This window comes from Tasmannia lanceolata, unplaced genomic scaffold (assembly GCF_043159265.1).
Source record: "Tasmannia lanceolata isolate RefF3 unplaced genomic scaffold, GAP_Taslan_0.1 ptg000013l, whole genome shotgun sequence".
NCBI lineage: Eukaryota > Viridiplantae > Streptophyta > Magnoliopsida > Canellales > Winteraceae > Tasmannia > Tasmannia lanceolata.
The window spans coordinates 40,796,012-40,824,009 of record NW_027518690.1 but is presented as its reverse complement, the minus strand read 5'-3'; the positions used below and the strand labels follow the sequence as shown (position 1 = coordinate 40,824,009).

Below are 27,998 nucleotides of genomic sequence, written 5' to 3'. Positions count from 1 at the left end.
TTACACGGTATAAAATCTCCCAACCAATAAGGAAGCATTCCTCTAATCCTCTCAAATCGGTAATGTTCCTTCTGGTATATCTTCAAAAGGTAAGGGTAGTTTAGACAATTCGCTCACTCCTTTCTTCTTTTTTTCCCGCCAAGAGTCTCATAAGTCTCTCTCTCTCTCTCTCTCTCTCTCTCTCTCTCTCTCTCTCTGTTATTAGGGCATCGAAAATGGACATGGAAATGGATATTCCACTTCCAGAAGAACTCGAATGGCTCGAAAGCAACGCAGATTTTGAAGACGAAGAAGAAGATTTCTTCCCTGAAGAACAATTTCCAGAACCTTCTACTACAGTCTCAGGAACATTCACCCTCCCTAAAATCTCACCCATTGATTTCTCATCACATCTTTCAGATCTATCCCCTGCCCAAAACCCTACACCCCGCAAGAGGCTCTGGTCAGATAAGGGAGACTTCAATGCGTCAGGAAGAGAAGCAAACGAGAAGCGAAACAGGACGGTTTCCGAAACCGAAACCGAAACCGAAACAGACGAAGACTGGTTGCGTTATTCGCCGCGAAATTCAGATGCTGATACAGTCATCGTCGAGGATAAATTTATTTCGCGTTTTGCATCGGAGATCGAAGGAGATTGTATTTCGGTGACGGGGCCTGATGGTGATAGGGTTTATGCTAAAATGAGCCGGGGGGAGATGAAGGATGATGTGAAGAGGTTAAATGTAGAGAGACCTATCTATGGCAAGAGTAATTCTTCTTCTCTTCTTATTCTTAGGGTTTTAGATTTCACATCGTCATTTATTTATTTTTGTTAATTTTGAGCCATTTTAGTGTGGAAATTTTAAACTGGGTGGTCTATAGGATTGTTCTGGATCATCCGATCGAAACGAGATAGGATTGTTGTGACAGATCAGAAATGACTTCTATATGTGAATTGTAGGAGATTAGCTTTTATCCTAGATACATGTTGCCATTTTCTTCCTTTTTCAAATATTGGTCTGTGCTCTGGTGCTGACAGTTTTAACAGTGCTATGGTACCAACCTTAGCACCAAATCCTATTCATTGTTGTTATTTGTAAGTCTAGTATGATGATTCTGATATATCCTTTAACACATGCCTATTGTTGAAACTTTATACTTGCCAACTTATGTACCATGCAGGTCTTCTGTCAGAACCTATCAATGTTCTAATGGAAAGAATGGAACAAGAGGCTTTGACAAAGGTATACAAATATTTTTGGAGCCTTGAAACAGTTTGAGTATATTAAGTAATCCTTCAAACGGGATCCAATGTTGTATTATGCCATCTTGATTATCTCCACTTTTAGTGGATCTCTCTTTAATATACTGGATCACAGGATAATGAGAAATTAATTTGACTCAGTTTTCGAGAGACAATGCTTTCTTTTTCCAGCATTGTTTGCTGTTGGTAGGCTAAGAAAAGTCGAGGCAGTTTGAACCAGACCTTGGTTGCCTACTCTTCCAAATCTGGTCGGAATTACGAAACTTTAGCTTGGACTTGCCAACTGTCCTTAGGCCTCTACATAGGAATGAATTACCACATCTCACCATCTAGATGCACAAGCACATCACCAGTGGAGACAAATAGAAATCGAAACACCATCTGAAATCTAAATCAACATCCCAATTAATAGAATATTGAACACCATTCCAGTTAATACAATCCGGTGGAACAGTGTCCTCGTTTGATGCTAGGCAATATTAGAGAATTTTTACCTCCTACCTGCAAATCTTCATTCTATATTGAGCCAAATTAATGGGAGCAATAATGTCTCATTTAAGGAAATGCAAGTTTTGTAAACCCAACTTTTTCCTTGTTTGTCTCATTCATTTCTTGCAATCCAAGCCTAAATTTATTATTTCTTCTTAACATTACCATATGATTGGAAAGATGAACTGATCCTAGTCTTCATTTCAAAGATTCTATTTGAAAATACTAGTAATGCTGTTCTGGAAATTTTTTCTCCTAATTGTTTATGTTCTTTTCTAGTATGTTTAATTATACATTCTCTCCTTAACGAGCTTCTTAATTACTTATTGTGGCGATGAAGGCTTTGCAAGCTAGTACAGGAAGTCCCAATGACTTGGTTGAACCACCAATGCAAGTAGTCAGTGAACAACTTTGGGTGGATAAATATGCTCCACATTCCTTTACTGAGCTTCTTAGTGATGAGCAAACAAATAGAGAGGTACATAGATTTCTTAACCGTCTACCCTATTTTAACCTCCTTTTTGGCTAAATCTTCTTGAATCGTATGTGTGCGTTTTTTCCCCATGATTTTGGCTTTCAACCTCAATTTTGAAGCTTGATTATTGCCGTTTTGTAGGTGCTCCTATGGCTGAAACAATGGGATTCGTGTGTATTTGGATCACAAATTAGGTCTACTGCAGATGATGTGTTGTCTTCTCTCAGACGACATTCTTCTTTTGTGCAACAAAAAAAATTCTCTGATAGTAAAAGTTCCTTCAGCAAGAATAAAGGAGCCCCATTGAGTAACCAAACATTTAAGCAATCAAATGGTTTCAACCAGAAAAGTGAAAGTCTAAAAGGCATTTCTGAATTGTGGAACAAAAAGTCCTTGGCTACTGATCCATCTGGCCAGAAGGTGCGTTATGGGATTGTTTGCATACTCATTCCTATCTGGCTTTGCATTTCAAGTGACATATATTACACGTTAATGAAATCCAATAATTGCATTCATGTAAACAGTAAAATTGGTGAAAATGTATTTGTGGTCCTGTGCATTTAACGACCCTTATATGAGACAGTTTTCCTTGGTATCTTTACACTTAAAGCCACTTTAATCTTGCCTACTAAACATCTAGTATGTAGGGGGTGCAATTCTTGTGCAAATATTTTTGTACTGACTGAAAATATGGCTTCCCTGTTTTCCTTGGTCTGTTGAAATTATTGCCATCTTCATACTAATAGTGGCATCTTCGTGGGAAAATTTAATTGCAAGATCAGGCAAAAGCTGGCTTCTTTGAAAGGCTATCTTCTATCAAAATTGGATAAGTACTAGCTTAATAAAGGCGACACTAACGAATGTATGGTATACTTTCTGTCAATGATTAAAGGTGGGATACTTTCATAGCAGTAATTGGAAAATTGCAAAGATATCTCATATGGGTAGTGAGGATGAGAGAGGCGTTCATCTCGTTAAATGGGATGGGATCTTTAATCTATGATGGTTGGTGCTTCGAATCTGAAAAACCCAAAAGCTTCACCATTGCACTTTAGCCAATGGCCATGGAAACTAAGGGTGTGTTCGGCAACCATTAAATAACTGCATTCTCCTCTTTTTTAGGCGTTAAGAATGTGAAAGCGCAAAAGTATCTCAAAAAGTTGTGTTTGACAATCCGGCCCACTAAGCCCGATTCTAAACTTATGCCTTCTTTTTAGGCTAAAAGCAAGGATTCTTTGGAGTGACTAATAGTCGTTTCTAAGATTCTCATCCATCCGTTTCTTGCCCGTTTAATTGGACGAGAATGAGAAGCCTTGCTGAACACGCCTTAAATAAATCTGCTTTGGGTTATTGAAAGTAATAGCTTTTTCCAGCTATATGCATGTAGTGGTAGAATTATGGTTGAGAAGGATTTTGGAGTCTCCCAGTGAATGCCTCTGTGAGAGTGATATTTAGTGTGACATTGCTGTCACGAACATTGGAGAGTTCATTCTCCAAGGTTGAACCAATAAAGCTGATTTATATGATGCAAAGACAATAAATGGTCTATAATGCTAGGCGGAGGATTGGAAGGTACTGCTTGGGCCCATGTCCTAGTTGGAGTATTTCTAGTGAAAATCTATTGCACACCAGCTTGTAGCCATTGCTTGTTGTAAATCTTATGATTGGACTTGAAATGGCAGGTCAAGACAAGAAGGTTGAATTCTAGCTCATTATATCATTAATATTACTTCATTAAGGACCTTATTGGATTTGATCACAGTTGCCATCCCATGTACTTAAGTGTTGGAATCCTTCAGGCATCTTGTATGTTTATTATTATCCAGCTTTGCATCCTGGGCGTTTTTTTCTTACTTGCTTCATGGGTTATATTTGGGTTGTCCAGAATTGATCAAATTGGCCGCTCGTATGGAAAACTTGCAGGGCAAAGTGCAAGTATTTCCTCGCTTTTGAGTAAATATTCTTGAAGGAGCCCTATTGGTTGTTGCCTGTCTACTTTTGTATTTCTCTACCTCCCCATTTGCTTAAATCCAAACATTAAGAATAAGGATCCTTAAATCAGATTTATGGGCTAGTTTTGAGGTTGTTGTCTATCTCATCTGTTATTAAAGCTTACACCTAAATCCGTAATTGATAGCAAGCCATAATCCCTTTTTACTGCTGCATTTCTTGATCATCGATGAATTTTGGCAATTTTTTTTGCATGCAAAAGCTTGAATTAGATATTATTTGGCCCTTTATTAGTTCAGAATATATATTTTTTGCTTGCAAAATCTTTGTTCATGTTGTATTTCATTGACGAACATGATTTCTTTCCCATATGGAAAGCAGTCACATGCACCAAATTGTAAGCATTAAAGTTTAAAAGTAGTGAATGATCTCTATGCTTCACCTTATACCAGCAGTAACTCTTTTCTTACTTCTCTATAAATTGATTGTATGTAGATTCTTATAATTCATGGTCATTGGTAAATAATAAGTGAAGTTTGTGCCTTTTTGCAGGTTTTGTTACTTTGTGGTCCACCAGGGCTTGGAAAGACCACACTTGCACATGTCGCTGCTAAGCACTGCGGATATCGTGTTGTGGAGGTTTGGACTGTACACTCTATATACTCATGTTTGAGTAATTTTAATCATATATTCTCATGGACTTTTGCATTTCACTATGCATTATGATTTGATTGCTCTTCTTAACATATATATATCATGCTCAGTCTCAAAAGAAAGCTTCATCAAGGAGAAGACTAAACAATTTTCATTCTGAACATTCTTAAAAAGAAGATTTTCTTTTCTTTCCCATGCTCACATGCATTTACCTAGATACACAGCCCGTGAGTTAGAGGGCTGATGTATATAGAACATCATTTTTCTGCATAATGATATAATAGTCTTGCACCACATATCTTATCTTTGTCATCACTTTGCCTTTGGTACCTTTATATTTTCGTGTTTGATATATTAATGGATTTAAACTTTGTCATGTGCATGTTTTAAATTCCTTCTAGACATCGAAATCTTTATTCAGGAGTTCATTTTTGTTAGATCTGAGTTTGGTAGAATCTGGACTCTGTTGGCTTCAATTTTTAGTTGTTTGCATGCTTATAAACCAAGATATTGGTGGCCCCTTTGGTTACATAGTTTGGGCTTGATTTCACTTCAGCTTTCTTGAAGGGCTTTAAAGTATTCTCTAAGATTGTTTTGGTCCTATATAGATAAATGCAAGCGATGATCGGTCATCATCAACAATCGAGTCAAAAATCCTTGATGTGGTACAGATGAACTCTGTCATGGCTGACTCAAGGCCTAAGTGTCTGGTGGGTTTCATTTAGAATTTCCTGAATTTATTTTGTTTTGTTGATCTGGGTAAATTTTGATTTAAGTTTTCTACAGGTAATTGATGAAATTGATGGAGCTTTAGGTGAAGGGAAGGGTGCTGTAGAGGTGATTCTAAAGATGGTAAGCAATATTCATCTTCATATAAAGCTTCTTATATTGCGCGAAATAGACAGACAGCTGTCTTATTAAAAATTGGAGGATGCTCAAACAAAACTCTCCAAATCCTGCTAGGAAAAGCTTCAAAAAACCCTTGATAGGAGACATACAACCTTTCACCGATCAATTACCTCTAAAAGCATGAAAAAATGAATAGATTCCAACAAATCCTACATCTGATACATTTGATACGTTGAGAAGCTGAGGAAGAACATGGATAAAGATATGGTAGTCGGCCTCTTCATTCACTACAGAATCACTAGGGAGGTGTCGAGTCTCATTCTAGGCCGGTTTGGTATGTTGTGAGTCTTCCCTGCCCAGCTAATTGTTCTTTCTAACATTTGGATAGCTATTTCTTGGCCTGACGAAGGAAGAATTCTTTATAAACTGGTTCTGCTTTCTACTGTATGGGCTATCTGTAAAGAAAGGAAAGACTGGATCTTCAAAAGCATTTCCAAAGATCCTATTTCTATTTATTCAAAGGTGATTAATTTGCTGTGTAGATGGGCACAATGTTTTAGGGTTGTCTCTAGCTATGCATTAAGCCATTTTTGGAGAGAGGTATGCATGAGCACGGAGAGAATCGACATCCCAGCTCCCAGTTGGACTGTGCCAGCCCAAGGCAAGTTGAAACTTAATTTTGAAGGATCAAGGTTAGGCAATTCGGACCCAACAGGAGTTAGAGGGATCCTTAGAGACGAACTCGAGCAAACAAAGTAGGCGTTCTCGGGCCCAATTGACATCAAGGATTTCAAGGAGGCAGAGGTGATGGCTATTCTTCATGGTATCAGGCTGACATATCATGGAGATTTGGATTGCTTGATCATGGAAGAAGAAGCCCTAAATGTGATTAGATGGATGGACCATAGGAACCGCTATCCTTGGAGATTCGTGAATTCCATTGAAGAAATCTAGGGTTGTTTGAGAGGCCATGAGATTATAGTTCAATATTTCAGGAGATCTGCCAATAGTGACACTAATAGATTGGTTCGTACAGGAGTTGTGAGAGCCCACTGGGAGTTATTTGATTACCTTCCACCTTGGTCTTTCTAGGGTCAAGGTTTGGAATTTCGGTTTCAGCTGTGGCCGAAATTGAAATTTCGGCCGAAATTCTGTAAAAAAAAAACAAATTAAAAAAATACATATGGCCAAAATTTCTGAAATTTCGTCCAAAATCTGGGCTGACACCAAAATTCGTACTTTCGGTGACGCCTTGGCCAAAATCTGAAATTTTGACCAAGCCGAAATTTAAAACCATGTCTAGGTTTCTGTTTTTTCATTTTATTTATGATGCATTTTGTCTTGCTTTGGTTTGTACTGCCTAACTCGGTTGTTGGGCCTTTCCCTTTTCTTAATAAAATCATTCACTGTTCAAAAAAAATAAAATAAAGAGTTTTGAGAGAAACTGTCTAGATTTTGATTTTCACATTTTATTTATTCAGTTAACTGAATCTATTCTACCCTTTCGCTTCCAACTTGGCAATTCATGCCCAACCATGCCATTGTCTTATCACCTTAGAGTGATGCATGTGTTGTTCATGCAGGTGGCTGGTGACAAGAAATCTGTTGCTGGAAAGAACGTTGATCAGGAATCACAACCAGGAATGATTGCCTCCAAAAGAGGACGTAAAGTTGCAACACTATCAAGGCCCGTAAGAACTAATCACCAAAATTTCTTATTCAGTTAGTGCTTTCTTCCGCTCTTTTAATGAGTGAAATTATTTGAAATGAAGGTGATCTGCATTTGCAATGACCTTTTTGCCCCTGCTTTGAGGCAACTGCGCCAAGTAGCCAAGTAAGACCAGTTTGGTGTTCCAGTCTAGTTTTCTGTTGACATAAGGCTACATGAGTCATGAGAAAGCTTTATAGCCTCTTCCCATTTATTTATGATTTGTTTGCACATATCTCATTACTCTAACAGTGAACATTTTATTTAATTTATAGGGTGCATACATTTGTGCAGCCAACAATTAGTCGTGTAGTGAACAGGTAAATGCATTTGAAGAAAATAAATATTTGTTGATTTAACCTGTTAATAATGGGTCCTACTTTTATTTTCCTTCAAGCATGCCTAAGAAAATGTTGGCTTTCTCTAACTGTCATATTTTATATGTCACCCTTATTCTTCCTCATGTTCACATTCCCTTTCTGATTCAACATGCCTAAATTGCTTATGGAAGGCTTAAATATATTTGCAACAAGGAAGGATTCAAGACAAGTGGTATTGCATTAACTGCACTTGCTGAGTATACTGGTGAGTCAGATTTCCTCTTACCTTGGGGAATTCAGTTTTATAGGCTTACATTGGCTCTTTTAAACTAAACTTTGGGGGCTAATGGATTGTGATAACCTTAATCAATGATCATTTCGTCTCACATTGATATTGTATTTATATTTCAGAATGTTTTCCAGTTCAAAATGGACAATAAGCAAAGTTTCTCATCTAGTTTGATACATTGTTGTACTTTATTTCTGTGAGATTCTACCTTACAGCCCATAATTTGAGATCATTTTTGACTGAAAAAATGCAAGATATTGCAGATTTCTTATTTGTTTTAGATAGTAAACACAATACAGAGTCATTCAAATTCAACTTCGACTTATGCAGTATGACAGTCCAATCTGGAGGGGCTTGTTGCATCATTTGGCCTTTATTAATGACTTCTTTGATTGTGAAAATGCCACATCACTTTTTCTTTAAAAAAATTTGCTCTTTGCTTCCTTGATATATGATGTGGATTCTACGTGTCTCAGTTGCCTTGTTCTTTGATTTTTTTTTTCAATTATGTTTTTTTTTTTTTCAATTATGTTGCCTTCTGCAGAATGTGACATACGTTCATGCCTGAACACACTTCAATTTCTCAACAAGAAGAAACAAACCATCAACATTGTAAGCTGTAAACATGCATATTGCTGCTTATTCTGAAGTATCTTATGGATGGATACTATACCATTTCAATTTAATGAATTGTTTAACTGGTATTTAGTTGGAGGTTGGTTCTCAAGTCGTCGGTCGAAAGGATATGTCAAGAAGTGCTTTTGATGTGTGGAAGGAGGTTCTGTGTTGTTAACGCCACTGAACTTTCTTTTTTATTTCTACTTTTATTTGTTTCTTCATCTCATATTTTATAACATGTATCCTGCTTGCTTGATACACTGGGCCACCCTTTTTTTATCCCGCTTGCTTGATATGGGGATATTTTCCTTTGTCTTTTAGATTTTCCAAAGGAGAAAAGTAAAACATGAAAGAAGATCCATGAATAGCTGCAGTAGTGTACCAAAGGATTTTGACTTTCTATACTCCCTCATATCTAACCGGTATGATGAAAATTCCTCCCAAAATCTAATTTTACTCTTTATATATTAGAGTTATTGACAAATTTTCCTGTAAATATATACATTTTTTCAGTGGCGAATATGAATTGACTATGGATGGGGTTCATGAAAACTTTTTGCAACTTCATTATCATGATCCAATGATGCAGAAGACTGTGAGGCATTTATAAGATTTTTCTCCATTTTATCAGGTTTGATTATTTTAACCAAATATCTGACTATTGAGTCATATGACTGGCAGGTCAAGTGCCTAAATGTTCTTGGCATTTCTGATACATTAGTTCAGTATATTATGAGAACACAACAGACTTCACTTTATGGTAATCAGCATATCATTTCCTATAAATTTTTGCCTCCACTACTGAAAAAATGAAAATTAATATAATTTTTGGCAGCTTATCAGCCTTCCATTGCAATAAATATTCGGTCTCTAATAGCCCAAGTAGAATATCCGAATATTGAGTGGCCAAAATCTTTTCAGAGGTAAGTTTTTTTTTTTCCCTTATATTTCACTATCATTGTTCTTATTAACATTTGTTAAAGCAAATTTGCAGATACCGGGCAATGTTCATGGAAAAGAAGGACCTTCTAAAGCTTTGGCACAATAAGATCTCACCATCTATTTCAAGGCACCTGTCAATTGAATATTTTGTAGAAGATGCTGTTTCTTCATTACTAGCAATCTTATCGCCACCAACTCTAAGGCCGGTAACTTGCTCATACTTTACCAATTGCATTCTTTTTTGTGCTTTTTTTTATAATGGGTTCCATTTTTGTGCTTTATTACAACTATATTACTCGTTTTCTTTTCATCTCAGATCTTTCACTTAAAGATGATAACTTGTATTGAAGAATTTCATCAGCACGATAAGAACATAAAATATCAAACTTTAGTCCTTGAACCACAGGTCTCTTCTATTAAGATTCATGTTGCAGTTCATAATTTGCAAGGAGCTTAGTAACCTAGATTGCAGGTTTTAGGGTCAAAAAATGTGTGACTTGATTACTAGTTTGGGACAAAGGCTTAGTTGAGTTGAGATTATATATATATATATATATATATATATATATATAGAGAGAGAGAGAGAGAGAGAGAGAGAGAGAGAGAGAGAGAGAGAGAGAGAGAGAGAGAGAGATTGTGAGCTTGAAGCTCATATAGCTTATATGAGCTTGAGGGCCCAAACACATGTCGGCCCACATTGTTAGGATGATCCAAAGCATTCATTTGAAAGGCCCTTACATAGATAGGGTGTGTACAAAAAATCAGCTCCATGGGATCATCCTAACCCATCCAAAAGTGGAGGGCAAAATGGACAGACACCGTTTGCCACCAGTCTACCCATTTTTGCCCTCCGCTTTTGGAGGGGTTAGGATGATCCAATGGAGCTGATTTTTGGTACACACCCTATCTATGATGGGGCCTTGCAAATGAAAGGTTTGGATCACAAAAAATGTGGGACCCATGTGTTTGGGCCCTCAAGCTCATATAAGCTATATGAGCTTCAAGCTCACAATCATTTTCCTCATATATATATATATATATATATATATATATATATTTTGAATGAGAAAACGGTTCCTACACATATGTGTAGAGAGTTCTCTACACACTAGCTTAAAATATAGTGGGGGCCCACATTGTTTGGGTGATCCAAGCCATCCATTTTAAAGGCCCTCACATAGATAGGGTGTCTACAAAAAATCAGATCTATAGGATCATCCCAACCCTACGATTTGTGGAGGTAAAATGGATGTCTTTAAACCTTTACAAATTAGTCCATTTTTTGCCTCCACAGTTCGAATGGTTAGGATGATCCTATGGATCTGATTTTTTGTGGACACCCTATCTATGTGAGGGCCTTAAAAATGAATGATTTGGATTACCCAAATAATGTGGCCCCCACTGTATTTTAAGCTAGTGTGTAGATAAGTTATCTACACATATGTGTAGGAACCGTTTTCTCATTTTGAATAAGGCAGTTTTTTATTAAAAAACAGAACCGAGATGGTCCTGAAGAGAAACAAAGAGAAGAGAAAAATTACAATAAGTCAAGGAGGAAGATAATCAAAACACTCTAAAACTCCTAAAAACACCTCCCCTGGCTAGGGAATCTGCTTCAGCATTGGCTGATCTTCTAACATGGTCAAACACAATAGAAGAACCCTGAACCAGATCCTCAATCTCCTCGAAAAAAGGCAAAAATCTCCAAGGAGGAATCGCTTTACCCGAAAGCCAGCGAATTACATTTAAGGAATCCCCTTCCACTATAATTTTGTCAAAAGCCGATCTATCCAAATACTTGATCCCTCTATGAACAGCTCTGACCTCTGCTTCATTTGAATCCGCTACTCCGATAGGACCCAAGTAAGCCCAAAGAACTTTCCCTTTTCATTTCTACATAAACCCCCAATTCCTGTTTCTCCAGGGTTACCAAGGGATGAACCATCGAAGTTAAGCTTCATTAGCTCATCTGAAGGAGGATGCCAAGATTGGATGATTTTCACTTTGCTGACCCCTTCCTTACAGATTCCTTACAGATGATTGCCCATCCTTCCCAAAGGTCAAAAGCTGAAACAAAACGAAACAAATGGAGGCTCCGAGCCCAAGATATAACAGTAGCTATCAGCTTTACATAAATCCAATAGGGAGACTTAGCCTCTCCTTCAAAGACTCGCGCATTCCTCTCTTTCCACAAGAACCACCACGTAGCCAGAAGGCACATCTTCCAGAGGATCCTGCCTTTCTTTCTCCAAGGATTCCACTCCCAACTCCTGATGAAGTCATCCATAGATTTGGATGGGACCCAATAGACCCCAAAACGAGTGAAAATGAGATCCCAAATGACTCTAGCTACCTTGCAATGGATGAAAAGGTGATCTATTGATTCGCCATCAGATAAACAGAGAGGACAATGATCTACCAACCACATTCCACGCTTCCTCAAACAATCCATTGTCTGAATATGACCACTGCAAACTGACCACCAAAAGAAAGCAACTCTCGGCGGACAATAGAACTTCCATATTGAGGAAGATAAAGGCTCCGCTATACTAAAAATCATGTGATGATAACAAGTTTTAACTGAAAAGAAGCCAGAAGGGCTCCAAATCCATACTCGTCTATCTGCGCCCGCCTTCTTGATGTAGCAAGCTTCTAATAGAGATATGAATCCTTGAAGATAATTTAATTCTCTATCAAAAAATGCTCTTCTAAACTTGGGAGTCCAAACCACTTTCGCATTCACTCTTTCAAAGCAGTCCATGCCCCTTTCTGAGACAACACCATAAATAACTCAGGAAAAAGCTCCTTGAGAGGCACAGCCGAACACCAAGGATCCAGCAAAAAACGAATCCTATCCCCCACATAGACCTTGAAATGAATGCCTTTCGTAAAAAGAACCTCCACCTTCAAAATATCCCTCCACACCGAGACACCTTTGAATTTATAATTGTCAGCAGAGCACCAGTTTCCTTTCGAGAACCCATACTTCCAATAACTCTAACCCACAAAGAAGACTGTTCTTCGCCAAACCTCCAAAGCCACTTTCTCAATAGAGCCTTGTTAAAACCTTGAATCCTCCTAAGACCCAATCCTCCATTTTTTATAGGGAGAGAAATCGCACTCCATTTAACCAAAGGAATCCCTTTTGATGAGCCCGATCCTCCCCACAAAAATCTTCTCTAGATTTGCTCAATTCTCTGAGCTACACTCACAGGACATTTAAAAAGAGAGAGAAAATATATCGGAATATTTGATAAAACTGCCTTTATGAGAACCAACCTACCACCTTTGGATACCAAGTTACGCTTCCAGGTGTCCAATCTCCACTCAATTCTGTGAATAATGGAGAGCCATAAATTTTTGTTTGGTCTTCCCACTCCTAGCGGAAGGCCAAGATAAGAGGCTGGAAGAAAATCGAAGGCACAACCCAGGATACCTGCAAAGGAGGAAGCGTCACATTCGGGAACGTTGATCGCATACAGCCTGGATTTCGTAAAATTAGATCTTTGGCCGAGACCATCTCATAACACCTTAAGATTGCTTTAAGATTTAGAATCTGGGAGACAACCGGAGGGCAAAACAGGAGAGTATCGTCCGCAAATTGAAGAATCGATACTTCTACCCTATTGTTGCCTATTAGAAACCCTTCAAAGAGACCCAACTCACTTCCTTTTTTTATCAATCTGCAAAGGGATTCTGCTACTATCACAAAAAGAAATGGAGACAATGGGTCCCCCTGCCTCAAACCTCTAGTCGATTTGAAGAAATCTTTGGCAGAGCCGTTGATTAGAACAGAGAACCAAGCAGACGCTAAGCAATTTCGGATCCACCATCTCCAACGGCCACCAACGCCCATTCGACCCAGCAGATAATCTAAAGCTCCCCAGTCCACCCTGTCATAGGCCTTCTCCATATCAAGCTTGCATAGAATCCCTCCTTCCCCATTCCTTCTGTAATAATCGATAGCTTCATTAGCTATCAAAGAGCAATCAAGAATTTGTCTTTTACTTATGAAAGCGCTTTGACAGTCCGAAATAATTGATGGTAAAACCACTTTGAGACGATCCGCCAAAACCTTGGCAAGAACTTTGTACAGGCTACCCACCAAACTAATCGGACGAAAATCCGAAACTTTTGACGCCCCTTCGATCTTTGGAATTAGGGAAATAAAAGTAGCACCTGTCCCTTTGTCAAGAACTACTCCCTCAAAGAATTCATGGAAAAATTTTAGTAAGTCAGATTTTCCTCATATATATATATATATGTATATATAAGTTACCTACACACTAGCTTAAAATACAGTGGGGGCCCACATTGTTTGGGTGATCCAAACAATTCATTTGAATGGTCCTCACATAGATAGGGTGTCGATCCATAGGATCATCCCAACCCTACGATTTGTGGAGGTAAAATGGACGTGAATAAACCTTCACAAATTAGTCCATTTTTTGCCTCCACAGTTCGAATGGTTAGGATGATCCTATGGATCTGATTTTTTGTGGACACCCTATCTATGTGAGGATCATTCAAATGAATGGTTTGGATCACCCAAACAATGTGGGCCCCCACTGTATTTTAAGCTAGTGTGTAGGTAAGTGACTTACCTACACAAGTGTGTAGGAAATGTTCTCTCTCTCTCTCTCTCTCTCTCTCTATATATATATATATATATATATATATATATATATATATATTATAATATGAGAAAACGGTTTCTACACACTAGTGTAGATAAGTTATCTACACACTAGCTTAAAATACAGTGGGGGCCCACATTTTTTGGGTGATCCCAGCATTCATTTGATGGGCCCTCACATAGATAGGGTGTGCCCAAAAAATCAGCTTCATAGGATCATCCTAACCTTTCGAACCGTGGAGGCAAAAAATGGACAGATTTGTGAAGGTTTATACATGTCCATTTTACCTCCACAAATCGTAGGGCTGGGATGATCCTATGGAGCTGATTTTTTGTGGACACCCTATCTATGTGAGGGCCAATCAAATGAATGGTTTGGATCACCCAAACAATAAGCCTTCCACTGTATTTTAAGCTAGTGCGTAGATAACTTGTCTACACATGTGTGTAGAAACTGTTTTCTCAATCTCTCTCTTTCTCTCTCTCTCTCTCTCTCTGTGGGACAAAAGTATATTTGCGTGGATGATCCAAACCATTCAATTTTGGGGGCCGTATCCAAAAAAGTGGAGCCCATTGAATGATCTCAAACCCTGTGATTAGAAGAGGTTTCATTGCTGAGCCGTCATAAATGAGGTCCGCAAATAAAAAAATTGGGTTCATCCAACCGTCCTCTTCTACTTAAACTCTCATGTAGTTCATATAGGAAGCTTGGCCTACTTCTGTGAATGATCCAAACTGTTCATTTTTTGAGATTCATTATATGAGGAAAGCACACGTACATTGGCGCTCTAGTCTAAAGATAAGAGGGAGGCTAGAAGATGCAGGTTTTTGTTGAGGAGCCCTTAAAGAGACAACCCGTGGGGAGGTATTAAGATCTAATTTCTGGTATTGAGAAGATACAGAAAAGCCAAAATGAAACCTATCTAAAATTATTGTAAGAAATGAAAAAATTGTAAGCAACGATGAACGGCTGTGCAGTATAAGGAAATAAAGGGAAGACAAAACTCCAACTTGCAATCTTTGACCCTTTATATGAGATTTGAGTAACAGCCAATAAGTTCCTTAGAATCAAACTGTAAAATGAATGATAATGCAATAGAAAGAAATATCCAACATCGCTATGAGTTATAGATGTAAACGATTTTAAAAAAATATTTTGCAGATCAGTATGGAAATGTTCAAAACTATCCCAAAGTATAATATGTCCAGAAATTGCCAGAAAGAAAAATATAAATAAAAAATACTTATAAAATAAGAACAATGAACTTAAACATAAGATTCTCAACTAAGTTCTCCTTACTAAGTTCTACATGCTCAGCCACCAAAAAAAAGTACTACATGCTCTCAAATTGATCACAGCCACCACAATCCATGGTTTCATATGGATTGAAGGCATTCAATCTGACCTCAATCTGTTCATATAGCTACTTTTGCACCTCCATTTGCATCAGCACAGCTTTAGCAATCTGCAAACATTTGAAAACATCTAAATCAATAACACATTCATTCTAAAGACCGGAAAAAGGCCTTAGGAATTGTGACTAACTCATTATACATTTACTCTAAACCAAATCCCACCTTCTCTGTTCTCATTGATTCTTACGAAGCCTGTAAATATATGCGAACTTACTACTATCAGGGTGTGTGATCTATAATAGAAACCAGATTCTTGAATCGGAAGGCCACAAACGGCTCTTAAGGTGGTATAAAGTTAGAAATCGAAGAAATGGCGCTTTATGGCTATTTATGGACTATCTTGCATGTAGTGAAAGTGAATGTTAATTTTAAAAAAATCCATGAAAATAAAAGGCAATGAAGGTACAAATCATGAGCTAGAGTGGAGGATAGAAATGCTTCAAGTGTCTTTTATAGGTTTGACCGTTTGAGTCCACTTATTTGCAGCCCCTGACCCTGCATACATGAGCAATGGGTTATCAGGTTGTTAACTTGAGGGAATGCCCAAAAAAATAACGAAAGAAACTCACCTTTTCTATCATATTCTTCAACATATTCTTCAATTGGAACGATGCCATGGAGGTAGAAGCAGTGCCCGTGGGTGGTGAGAAGGGTGTTAAAATCTCTATTGCAACGGGAGCAAGATAGAAATAGGCAAGACGCTGAACACACAGGAAAACTGCCTTCTGCATTTTATTTTATTTTTTGGAAAGGGAAAACTGAGAGATAAGCATTAAGGGAGCACGTTACCATTTTTTAGGGGGGATGCCAGTTTTTTGTGAGAAGGTGAAATGGGCAGTTACTATTTTAATCCATAAAAGTTGGGATTCAATTTTAAAATTTAAATGCGATGGTGTTCATAAACCCTAAATTAAAGTGGCAATTTCGATTTTTGGCACATTTGATTTTGCGGGGAATGGTGGCTACTAATTTCTTTTTAGGAGGCAAACTCAAATTAATAGTGGGAAAAAGGAACGTGATTAGTATTGGGAAACTAATTTTGTATCGATTACCAAATTTATAGGGAAAAAATTATTAGTAGTAATAAACCGATTTTGTAGTAGTGTCAATTAGTTGGGAAAAGTCTATTGACGGGAAAATTGAAACGGCAAATCAAAATTAATTTTGGAAAAGCATGATTAGCTGCAAAACCATTTTCTTAGGGGAAAACCTTTTCTAATAAAAATTTTTCTTGGAAAAATGACGAATGACAATGGAAAAGAACATGTTTAGTATATATGAGAGAGAGAGAGAGAGAGAGAGAGAGAGAGAGAGAGAGAGAGAGAGAGAGAGAGAGAGAAATTTTAGTGCTGCTGCTAGAAAGGTAGATACAAATTCACCATATTCATGAATTCTAATTCTTACATGATCGGTGTCTAAGATACTTACCTCGGCGCTGCTTTTTTTGAATATCAAGTCATGTTTTTTTAGGTAGTTGTGCTGAATTGGTTAACTAACTTGCTTGAAATTCTTGCAATCTGTGCTATTGCCTTTCTTTGATTTGGTCAACACTTGATATTATTCTCAGGTAGCATTACAATTGTTATCAGAGAGAGAGAAGGATGATCTGAATCAACTGGTGGATACAATGGTTTCTTATTCCATTACATATAAGAACGCGAAACCTGAACGTCAACCTGATGCCCAGAGACATGAAGCACCTTCAGAAGCTCCATCACTTTCTTTCGATCCCCCCATTTATGACTTTGTTAACTTCAAGGTTTAATAGCTTCACTTTGCTTTCTGAGGCATATGACATGACAAAATTTTGGTCATTTATGTTGACATTTTCTTTCTGCTGGTGTAAAAAGGACTATCATTGTGGGCATTCTGGACTCTCTTTAGCAATGAAGCAGGTTTTGGTGCATGAGGTGAGTCATATCAGTGTTTCTCACTGCAGGAACCCAATACTTTTTTAACTGATTTGAACTGCTAAGTTGTCCTAGGTAATAGCTTTTACCCCAAGATACTCAATCTATAACGTAAAACAAAACGTGCAACTAATTTTTTTCGGACGACTAAATGGCTCCTTCTATTGTCTTAAATGGCTAATTATGTATCTGCTAGAAGTATTTCTGGGACCCTTCCATTTCTTTGATTTTATTTCGTTTTTTGTAATATATGTGGGCTAATTATGTATCTGCTAGAAGTAATTCTGGGATTCTTCCATTTCTTTGATTTTTTTTTTCATTTTTTGTAATATGTGTGTGTGTGTGTGTGTGTGTGTGTGTGCATTGTTATTAACAACTAAAACACCAAGGCCTTCTTCCACCACTTTTTTTTTTCCAAAAGAACATGGGCTAATACTGTATTTTCAAGAGATTCAAGTGCCCATATTACTACGCCCGTGGTTCAACTTGTTTTCCAATGAATTTGTAGAGCTCAGTTTTGTTTGGTGGGTATGGTACTGTGAAACCATGACCTCAAATGTTCCTCCTTTAGAAACCATTATTGTTTTCTCCTGTTTTACCCTCTAAATATTTGGATCAACCTCGATATATGTAAACCAATGTTGCAGGTTGAGAAGCAAAAAATTCTGCGAGAAAGCATCGGTAGATCTATACATTCAAATGATGGAAAGAAGAGTGAGGACCTGGCTTTACCCATGGAAGAAATACCTAAAGCATTGGCTGCCGAAACAAATTATACCACTGTTCCAAAAGCTACATCAACTCAGAGGCAATGGAAAGCCGATGCCTCCACAACCTCAGTTTTGGGATCTAATAAAAGCACAACTGATGCAGGCATGAAATTGAAATCCTCTGGAGATGTAAAGAAACCTTCTCGTGCTTCCTCTTGTAGTTTTTTTGACAGGTGATGATTCATGTTTGGCTTACCTATTTCTTATTTTTTCCCTCTTTTGGTCATTGCCGAGAACAATCTCATTGAATTTTTAAAATAAGCAAATAAAGTGGACCATGCATAAGTCACTGATTACATTATTGTCCTATGTGATACATAAACTGATATGTATCACATAATACGATATAAACATTTCAACCAAAAACTTTACAATGCATCACCAATACATATATGATGCATATTACATCAATGACAAACTACCCTGAAATGCAAATTTTACTGAATTCAAAATGGCTTCAAATGGCATATTATGCACTTTATATCGCTAGGTTTCTATAACGGGCGATGGTATTCATTTTATACTTATTTGTTATTATGATGGCACTCCTTAATTTATGCTTTAAAAGCATTTAGAGGCTGTTACAACCATGATTTTAAATTTTGGCCGAAACATTTCTTTTTGGCTGAAATATTTCGATTTCGGCTGCTACCGAAACAAATTCCACATGGTTTCAGAAAAACACCAGATTTCACCAAAAATTTTCAGGAATATATTAATGTTTTGGTCGATATACGCGAAAAATGCAACTTTTCAGATAAAAAAACTAAGTCTGTTGAAATGTCGACATTTCGACAGAAACCTGACAAAAATCAACTCCGCGTGCAGAAAAGGAAGAACAACGAGATTAATTTAAGATATTTCTAAAAATAACAAAAAGAAAAACAGTGGTGAAGAATCGTACCTGAATTTTGGCCATAATTTCGAATCGAAATGTTTCCGTGATTTAGAGGATTTCGGCCAAAATTTTGTACCGAAACCGAAATGTGTTCATAATTTGTTAGTTTGGGCATCAAATTATTAGATTTCTGAACCAAAGCTGCTCAAACTAATTCATTTCCTCAATTTGCCTTGACTATCTATTTTCTTTGACCTTTAGTAGCTTCAAATTTTTATGCAGTTGCAGAGAGGTTCTACGAGTTAAGATTAGCTTCCTGTTGTGTTTTTGTTCTTTGTTTTCCATTTCGAATGCAATTCTGTTCGCTTTTCATCATCTTTTTATTAAAAATTAGTTCATAAAAATGGCTAATATTTGAAAACAAACCAAAACGGGTGAAACTAATGTCAGAATAGTATAAACATATGAATTGCCTGTAATTTAATTTGTTTGTTTCTGATTTTTCTTGGTTATTTCAATCAGGTTTAGAAAGTCGAATAAAAGCTCCCATAATCCTGATGATTCGTTGCAAAAGCAAGCAACATTAGAAAGAGATTCACGTCCTTTGCTATTCAAATTTAACGAGGTATTTATTTCTGTCTATTGCTGGTCCTTTTCTGAAAGTTATCTCATCTCTAAGATATATAAAAAATATAGGAAAATCAAGTATGTCTCCAGCTACCAAGTGTATCCCACACAGATTGGTTATAGCTTGGTGTTTATAGTATGAGTTCCGCCCAAAACTCTTTGACTTCAAAAAATGATACTCGATCATTATTACAAGTCTTTGAACAGCTGAAAAGTCTATAAAAAATAAATATTATTAAGGGTCAATAGCTTCCAAAGAGTTACCATAGAGTTTCAAGGAACTGGTGTGTGGCTGATACAAGAAAATAAATCAAGTGTTGGATGGTCATTCTTCTTTTTGCTCCCTTGATAAGTGGCATCAAGGACAAGGTTTACTTCCTCCTCTTTCATAATTTCTCATTTTTTTGTTTAAGCCTTCTATATATGAATATTACAGGGTTTTACAAATGCGGTGAAACGGCCAGTACGAATTCGCGAACTGCTGCTCTGAGGGATAAATTCACATGGATACTACTTTGAAGGGATCTCATGAGTGAGTTTCTTCTCATCAATGTTAGTTATGATATTTTCTATATCCATCTTTATAACTTGTTCTGAACTATGTTTCTACACAAAATGTAGAGTTTAAGTTGATATACATTAAGCTACAATTCTGTTAAGTAGCGTACTGATTCATGTCATTTTTATGTTAATTAGATAGAGTCCATCATGGATGGCCCTAATGGCACAATTTGTAATTATTCTTGTGAGATCATATAAAGGATTCAAATTCTGAGGGTGGGTATTTAGTCTCCACCAAAATAATTTCCTCCTTTTCTTCTTTGTCTCTTTCTCTTCTCTTCATCCTCTTTACCCGAATCAAGTGGTAATACTGATCTTCTAAAATTCAACATGGTATCAAAGCAAGATCCAAGGTGTGGACTGTGGACATCATAGAGCTCTTTACTCTCCACACACTTCTCTTCTTATCTTCTGGAGTTTACCATCTTTGCTTTTGGAGTCATTTAGACCTAAGACATAATCACATGATAGCCTTCTCTGCTATCGAAGTCGTGCATTGTGGATCTTACCTTCTCTGATACCAGAGGCATTGAGATCCCAATCACGTTACTGTCCCAAAACAATAATCCCACTATTCAAAATCCATCTTTTACTCTCAATCCATTTGCTGCCCAAAACCTAATGCCATCATTTGAAAACCGTAAGTTCAAATTTTCTAGCATCAGAACATCCCAAACCCCACCATTCCAAACCCTGAAACTATATTCCCCAGCTTCAAAATACAAATCCAAGGTCCAATTGCAAGTTCTGAGAAATGTAATTGCAAGACATATAGAAGCGAAAGACTGATACTAGATCGAGATTTGTATTTTTGATTCTTGGATTGATCCACAAGTGGCTTTCGATTGGCTTTTTCATCCTTTTAAAGGTATTATCAACCCGAAATCACCCGTCTATCCCTAGTCTATCACTATAAGTGCCCTATCATTTTGCAATCTCAAATCGTCCGAGCATTAGTTTTTTGCCGAGGTAGAACTAATGCCGGTGTGCAAGGACACAAAAGCGTAGTCATTCGAAGCTGTTGGAGGTGCCTAAGAGGCAGAGATATACCTTCATGGTTGGGCTTGAGTCTTCTAGTCTGGGCCTGGCCTTCGACACCCAAAATTCGGATTACTCAAATACCCAAAGCCAAGAGAGGCCAGCTAAGCATGACCTAAACCTTCTAATGAAATAAATACGAGAATACAGTAACTACTTGCAGAAAACATAAATGTAGAACATAAAAGGAATTAATAAACACTAACATGGTAAGAGGGATTATACCTGAGGTTGTCAGGGAGTTGTTGCAGTTAGTAGCTCCTCAGCTTCCTGTTTTCGGCACATAATTCTTCAAAGGAACTTGGAACATTCTTCAAATTTAGAGAAGGAACTCTATCTTGCCTAGGAAATCGTGAATACTTTCCTCTATCTCTGCCTCTGTTTAAGAGCCTTTTATCGGCCGCAAGACCTGGAATCTAAGCGGCATTAGTAGATGTGGGACTAAACATTTGATCTTTTGTGAAATTTAGCCTGATTTTGTAATCTGCAAGTTTACTACTATTTGCAATAAAAATCAAACTTGGGATAAAAAAGGTGGTCAGGGTTTTGAAAAAATAAGTTTCCTTCTGGCTCAGATTTGTAGGTCGGATAAGGACTGGAGTTATATTAGGATTTTTGCAATATGTATGTTTCTGGGTTATTTTTGGATGGTCTTAACATCGACTGAAGTTCCACAACTTGGGTAGTTTGGTTTAGAAAGATTTTCCTTCACAGAATTGAGTCTGCAACTCATGGTTTTTGCTTGAAGAATTGGTGTCATGGAGGCCGGGAAATACCTCTCAAATCAATCAGACTTGGGGTAGTACAAAGTTAATCTTCTTGAGAGGAATATAAAGGGCATTCCTCATCATTGGAGCTACTGCAGGTGACTAATGTCAGAATAGATGGGACAAAATGAGGTGTCTAAACTAGAAGAAGAATTATTTTCAAGAAAAATAATCATTTAAGAGTGGAAAGTTTCCCGAATATAGATTGAACAGGAATCACCCCCTTGTAGGCACTCTACGATACTTTTGTTCAAGAAAATCTAGTTACTTGTTGCCATAATAACAAGTAGAATGTAGCTACTTGATAGAACAGAATCAAAATATTGAGCAGTAGGACACACATCATGTGAGTTGGTCTGGTTGAAAAATTGATGGGAGAAACTAGGATTCAAAATTTTGCTAGCCAATGAAGATGTACTGTGATAATTAAACCCCTCATGAGAGGGCTTAACACATTGAAATTGATTAACGTTTCATTTATGAAAAGGCCACTAGTAAATTGATATTTAATTCATGTGAGATCCAAAGATCACTTAGCAGATATATTTATGGATGCACTTGCACGGAGCTAGGGGTGTAAATGGACCGAATTCGATTACACTATACACTAGCCAAATTCGGATTCGAATTCGACAGATATTTAATATCTATTACCGAATTCGATTCCGGAGGATATTGTTCAAATTAGGATATTATCCGTATCCGCTTATCTAGTAAATTCGAACCGTCCTTGTCTTTGATGGCTGGGATCTTACCATCCTTGATTTCAAACGAATTCGGATATACGGATGCGGATATTCGAGATAAATGGATGTACTTCTCGGATTCAGATGTTAAACGGATCGGATGTACCATTTACCAGATCAACATTAGATCAACATTATGCAGCCCGAACCCGACCCAAAGGATACCCAACCCGGCCCGATTGTTTTTCGGGTTGAACCCGACCCAAGTTGCACCCCTAGTTGGCCGCCAACGCCTAGATAAGGCAAATCTCACAAATCAAATTTTCACTTATCATGTAAACCAAACACCCATTTAACTCATTGTTTAGCTACTCTTAAAGGGAAAAAATGGATTTTCCTTTGTTTGTCTTGAAAATTACAAATGACACCCCTTTTCGTTTGTCTTGAAAGAGAATAAGACAAGACATACTGGCATGGATATAATGCCTAACTTTAAGTTTGTCAATTCCAATTGGGTTCCCACTTGTCTCTTCCAACACTTTTTTATGTTCGCGGGAGCTCTTTAAATTGTGCCTCTCTACAATCTCAACAGTTAATTTGTCGAGATCTAAGGTGTAGGAAGTATACAAAATGTGGGCCCCCCAAATGGCGGATCATTTATGATTTTGCCATGAAATGCTAAACTGTTCAGTCAAGAACGACGGGCCTCCTATTATGTTCAACGGTCTTGATTCAATATACATGTCCCCTGTGGGACCCAAAAATTGATCCTTAGCATTGATCTGGATGGCTGCAGTCACATGAAACCATGGCTAGCATTTTTCTCTTGTATCCACTGTACACATGTTATAATGTTGGGTAATCAAGGTTTGAGACTGAAGTGGATCGCCTATGTAGATGGGACATAGCCTATAACAAAAAGGGAAGCAATTTATTCGCCGCCTTTTCTCCTGGATCCTAGGGGTGTAAATGGACTGAATTCGAAGCGGATATGGCTAAATCCGAATTCGAATCCGATTACAGTATACACTATCCGAATTTGGATTCGAATTCGACGGATAATTAATATCTATTACCGAATTCGATTCCGGCGAATATTGTTCAAATTCGGATATTATCTGTATCCGCTTATCATGTAAATTCGAACCGTCCATCTTGTCTTTGATGGCTGGGATCTTACCATCCTTGATTTCAAATGAATTCGGATAATGGACGCGGATATTCGAGATAAATGGATGTACTTCTCGGATTCGGATGTTAAACGGATCGGATGTACCATTTACCAGATTCACATCCACTAAGAGCCTAAGAATTGAGAGCATTTTTGCAAATTTCTAGTGGGGATCCATTGACCAAGGGAAGAAACATCATTGGGTGGCGTGGGATAGTTTGTGTAAACCCAAGGAGGAAGGAGGCATTGGTATAAAGTCCTTGAAGGAAGTTTGCAATGCCTTCAGAGTTAAAAGCATACATAATCTGCACCTAAGGTCAAACTTATGGTGTGAATTCATTAAGTCTAGATACTTGAAGGGTAAAAGCTTTTATTTGACGGAAAGAAAAATTGGAGATTCGAAGCAATGGAAAGATATGCTCTTATTGAAGGAAGAATGGACTAATAGCACCAGATGGATCATTGGAGAAGGGATTGTTTCTTTTTGGACTGATGTATGGTTTGGCAATCAGCCTCTTGTTGATTGTGTAACTTGTGGGGCGAATATTGACTTGAATTTGTGTGTTAAGATGTGATTGATGAGACTGGAATATGGAACTTAGTGAGAGTGGAGAGTTACATTCCTCAAGGTGTGATTGAGAACATCAAAGCTTCTTCTTTGAATTTATCCAATAAACAGAATAAATTAGTTTGGGTCCTTAATAACTTAGGTCAATTTAATATTAGCTCTGCATGGAATATGGTGAGGAGCAAGTTTCCAAAGAAAAGATGGCCAAATTATATTTGGGAGGATCTTCCTCTTAAAATCAGCTGATTTATATGGAAAGTTTTTGTGAGAGCTGTTCCCATGGATAGCAGACTCAAGGGTGCACATGTTGCGCTGTGCCTAAGGAAGAAGAGTTGGATCATGTTTTTGTTGAGAATGGCAAATTTTCTATGGGTTAATTTTGCCAACATTCTACAAGTTCTAGTTATATGCAACCAGTCTATATGTGCCAGGATTTTGCAATGGTTTGAAATATCAAAGAGGAAAAGAAATTCAGATTATGGTTTTTACCTTGAAAGTCATCCCATCCCTAATAACTTGGGAGATTTGGAGGGAGCGATGTAAACGACATATGGAGGGAATTGCCAAGCCTATTGATGTAATCATTAATGATATATTGATATGGTGTAAGATGTTATCTAAATCCTTCACGCCGTCCCTAGAGTGTTCTGATTGGGAATGTTGGGCGGTAAGTGCTATAGGCATTATACCTAAAAAGGTCAATTTTCCCAAGATATTGAAAGTGGTGTGGGTTAAAGCGAGGCGAGAAGAGGTAAAGCTAAATACTTATGATGCATCTAATGGGAATCCCGGAATTTCTGGTGGTGGCGGAGTTATTAGAAATAAAGATGATCTTTGCCTTTTCACATTATTATGATGTCGGTATGCGTGATGGACTTAGGTATTGCAAGGCCCTGGGAGTTTCTAAAGTTTGGCTTGAATCAGATAGTAAACTGCTAATAGATGTGATCAGTACCAAGAGGGATCCACCATGGTCTATTATATATTACTGGCAGGAACTTCAAGATCTTCTTCTAGATATTAAGCCAAGGATATCTAATCAATATAGAGAGGCTAACCAGGTAGTCGACTCCCTTGCAAATTTTGCTTGTGTAAAGGTAATAGCATGTTCTATCAGTGGAGAGACCTCCCTAGATTAGCTAGGGGTGCTATGAGGTGTGATTTTCTAGGTATTCTAGCATTCGAATTATGTAGGTTTTTTTTTCTGTTTGTAGGGTTTGAGGTAAGGTGCTATGTCCCCCATGTATTTTTTTATTTTTTTTCATTCATCAATAAAATGTAAGGTGCTGGCCAAAAAAAAAAAAGAGAGCCGGATATCTCATAAACGGATGCGGATGCGGACAGTAATCGAATTTTCGAATAGCCATTTACACCCCTGCACTGAGCCAATTTAGAAGCATTTGTTTGAAGTTGGGCATGGACGATATCTATGTACGAGCTTGATGGGAAGTGTTAAGAATAAAGTTTGCCATACATTAAGTTGCAGTGTATTTCTTTAAGGTAGAGTGCTTATTTTATGTCTGTGTTATGTTAATTAGATAGCAACATGAATGGCCCTAATGGCATTGTTTGTAATTATCATTAGGTGAGATTATTTAAAATCTTCAAATTGTGGGGTTGGATATTCAACAACTACGAAAATTATTCCATCTTTCTTTCTCTTTCTCTTCTTCTTTTCATCTTTCTTCATACAAATCAAGTGGTAATGGTGATCTTGTAAAATTCAACAAGAGCATTTTTTTTTTCTCATCTCTGTTGCTTTAAATTTGTTGTTTTCCTATTTATTTACTTTTTTCCCTAATTGAACTTCCATTGCTTCGAAGTAGCACAACTATAGTACATTTTATTTGTTTAGACTATTGCTTTGACAAGCATCATGTACTGTGTGCATTCCCTATAATTCTTATTTTAGTTATTTATAAAATGTTCTGTTGAATTTTCACAGGGTCTTCAAACATGGTGCAAAGGACACTAGATTGTGAGCATTCCAGTTGGGGAAAAGGTAGTAAGTCTAGTCTTATCCCCTGAAAGATAATTTGAGATGATTTTATTAGTGTTTAGTGTCTACCATGGTTAGATGACAAATAGTCTGGTGTCAAAGTCCCAACACAAAACTACAATTTGACAATTTCACACTGGCTGGGTCTTGTCTGAATGGCTGTCAAATGTAGATCTTCCCTTTACAGAGCTCTGTGATGAGTACAGTTATTTGCTAGGTTGATGGTCCTCATGCTAGGTATTTGTTTGATAAAGGTGCAATTTCTCACTTCAAGTTGTGAGCTTTTCACTCCAGAAATTCCTCTACTTCAAAAAATATTGTTGGGTGTTGTGCGTGATGCAATGTACAGAGTGCTTCGTTGGCTAACCATTGCAATAAATATTTTGTAACAGACAGTTACCTCAGTAGTCTAAACTTTTAATTTTATAGAAACAATTGTTGTCTCTATTGTCACTATGTTACCTGATTCAAGTGTTACTCTTTGGCATGCCCTTCATTGGATCGTTAGGATGGTTTTCTTCATGTCATTTTTCTTGTACCCCATTCAAAGGGGAAAATCTGATAAAATTAATTAAAGGATGGAGGTCGAGTTCGGTTGCCCAAGACCTCAAACATAACCCTATTAGAAATTAAATTAGGTTGGCTCACTCTCTATTTGCAAATTGCAATCTTAGAGTTTCAGTGAAGATAAAAAAAGAATCAAAAGAATTGTTCATGGGTTTCCAACTTGGAGCAAGCACTGGGGCTCTAAGTCATTTGGGAGCTATTACATATCCTGTGAGCCAGCCAACTAAATTCTTTTCCTAAATTTCTTGCTTTTTTTTACCTTTTTTTTTTTTTTTTTTTTTTTTTTTTTTGAATGGTAGCCAAGATTCTTGCTTTTTTTTTATTGTTTGATTGATTACACATGGAAAAAAAAAAAAAAAAAAAGGAACTTGAGCCACAGCTTTTTAAGTTTTATAACTAGAGACCTTCCCTTGATATTTATCCAACAGCAGCATCTTAAAAAGTGAGCTGCTGTTGGATCAAATATCAAGGGCGGTACCGTTTTGACGGTCGGCCACCATATAAAAACTCATGATATCCCTCTAAATAAGCCATAATCTTAATCATGGAGACGAAAAAAAATTCATGGGAAATTTTTTTCAACAAGAAATATTTTTCCTGCAACCCAAGCTGGGCCTATGTAAGATGAGAAATTATATAGTGGACGGCAGGGCATCCACCCATGCAGCCCAAGAATAAAGTGGGGCCCAACAAATGAATGGTTTGGATCACCCAAACAATGTGGGCCCCACTGTATTTTTGGGCTGCACGGCCTTATAAAATCTCAGATAAGAAAACCAGCCACAGAAGGAAATCTTGTTGAGTAAACTCATATAAATTCACAAAAAATGGGTACGAAAGTCTTGATGCCATAGACTTGAGCATCCCAGACATGCCACAGGAAGTTCAACAATGCAAACATCAAGGT

General features: G+C 37.4%; 1 protein-coding gene across 1 annotated transcript; it reads left to right on the top strand.

The window, feature by feature from the left end:
* The first annotated feature begins 188 nt into the window (after positions 1 to 188).
* CTF18 (P-loop containing nucleoside triphosphate hydrolases superfamily protein) lies at positions 189 to 26,976 on the top strand. The gene is made up of 24 exons (XM_077394673.1): positions 189 to 747; positions 1,162 to 1,223; positions 2,073 to 2,210; positions 2,349 to 2,627; positions 4,710 to 4,796; positions 5,420 to 5,521; positions 5,598 to 5,663; positions 7,244 to 7,351; positions 7,433 to 7,494; positions 7,644 to 7,688; positions 7,880 to 7,953; positions 8,522 to 8,589; positions 8,687 to 8,755; positions 8,917 to 9,017; positions 9,109 to 9,190; positions 9,277 to 9,355; positions 9,431 to 9,518; positions 9,590 to 9,743; positions 17,157 to 17,348; positions 17,440 to 17,499; positions 18,147 to 18,442; positions 19,630 to 19,732; positions 20,171 to 20,266; positions 26,471 to 26,976. The coding sequence occupies exons 1-23, from the start codon at positions 216 to 218 to the stop codon at positions 20,222 to 20,224; spliced, it is 2,901 nt and encodes a 966-aa protein (XP_077250788.1). The 5' UTR covers positions 189 to 215; the 3' UTR covers positions 20,225 to 20,266; positions 26,471 to 26,976.
* The last annotated feature ends 1,022 nt before the right edge of the window (positions 26,977 to 27,998 follow it).

Excerpts from the sequence above, each read along its gene's own strand:
- CTF18 (XM_077394673.1), top strand. The coding sequence starts at position 216 with ATGGACATGGAAATGGATATTCCACTTCCAGAAGAACTCGAATGGCTC. Across the intron at positions 8,590-8,686 it reads AGAAACAAACCATCAACATT|TTGGAGGTTGGTTCTCAAGT; the intron begins GTAAGCTGTAAA and ends ACTGGTATTTAG. Across the intron at positions 19,733-20,170 it reads TGCTATTCAAATTTAACGAG|GGTTTTACAAATGCGGTGAA; the intron begins GTATTTATTTCT and ends TGAATATTACAG.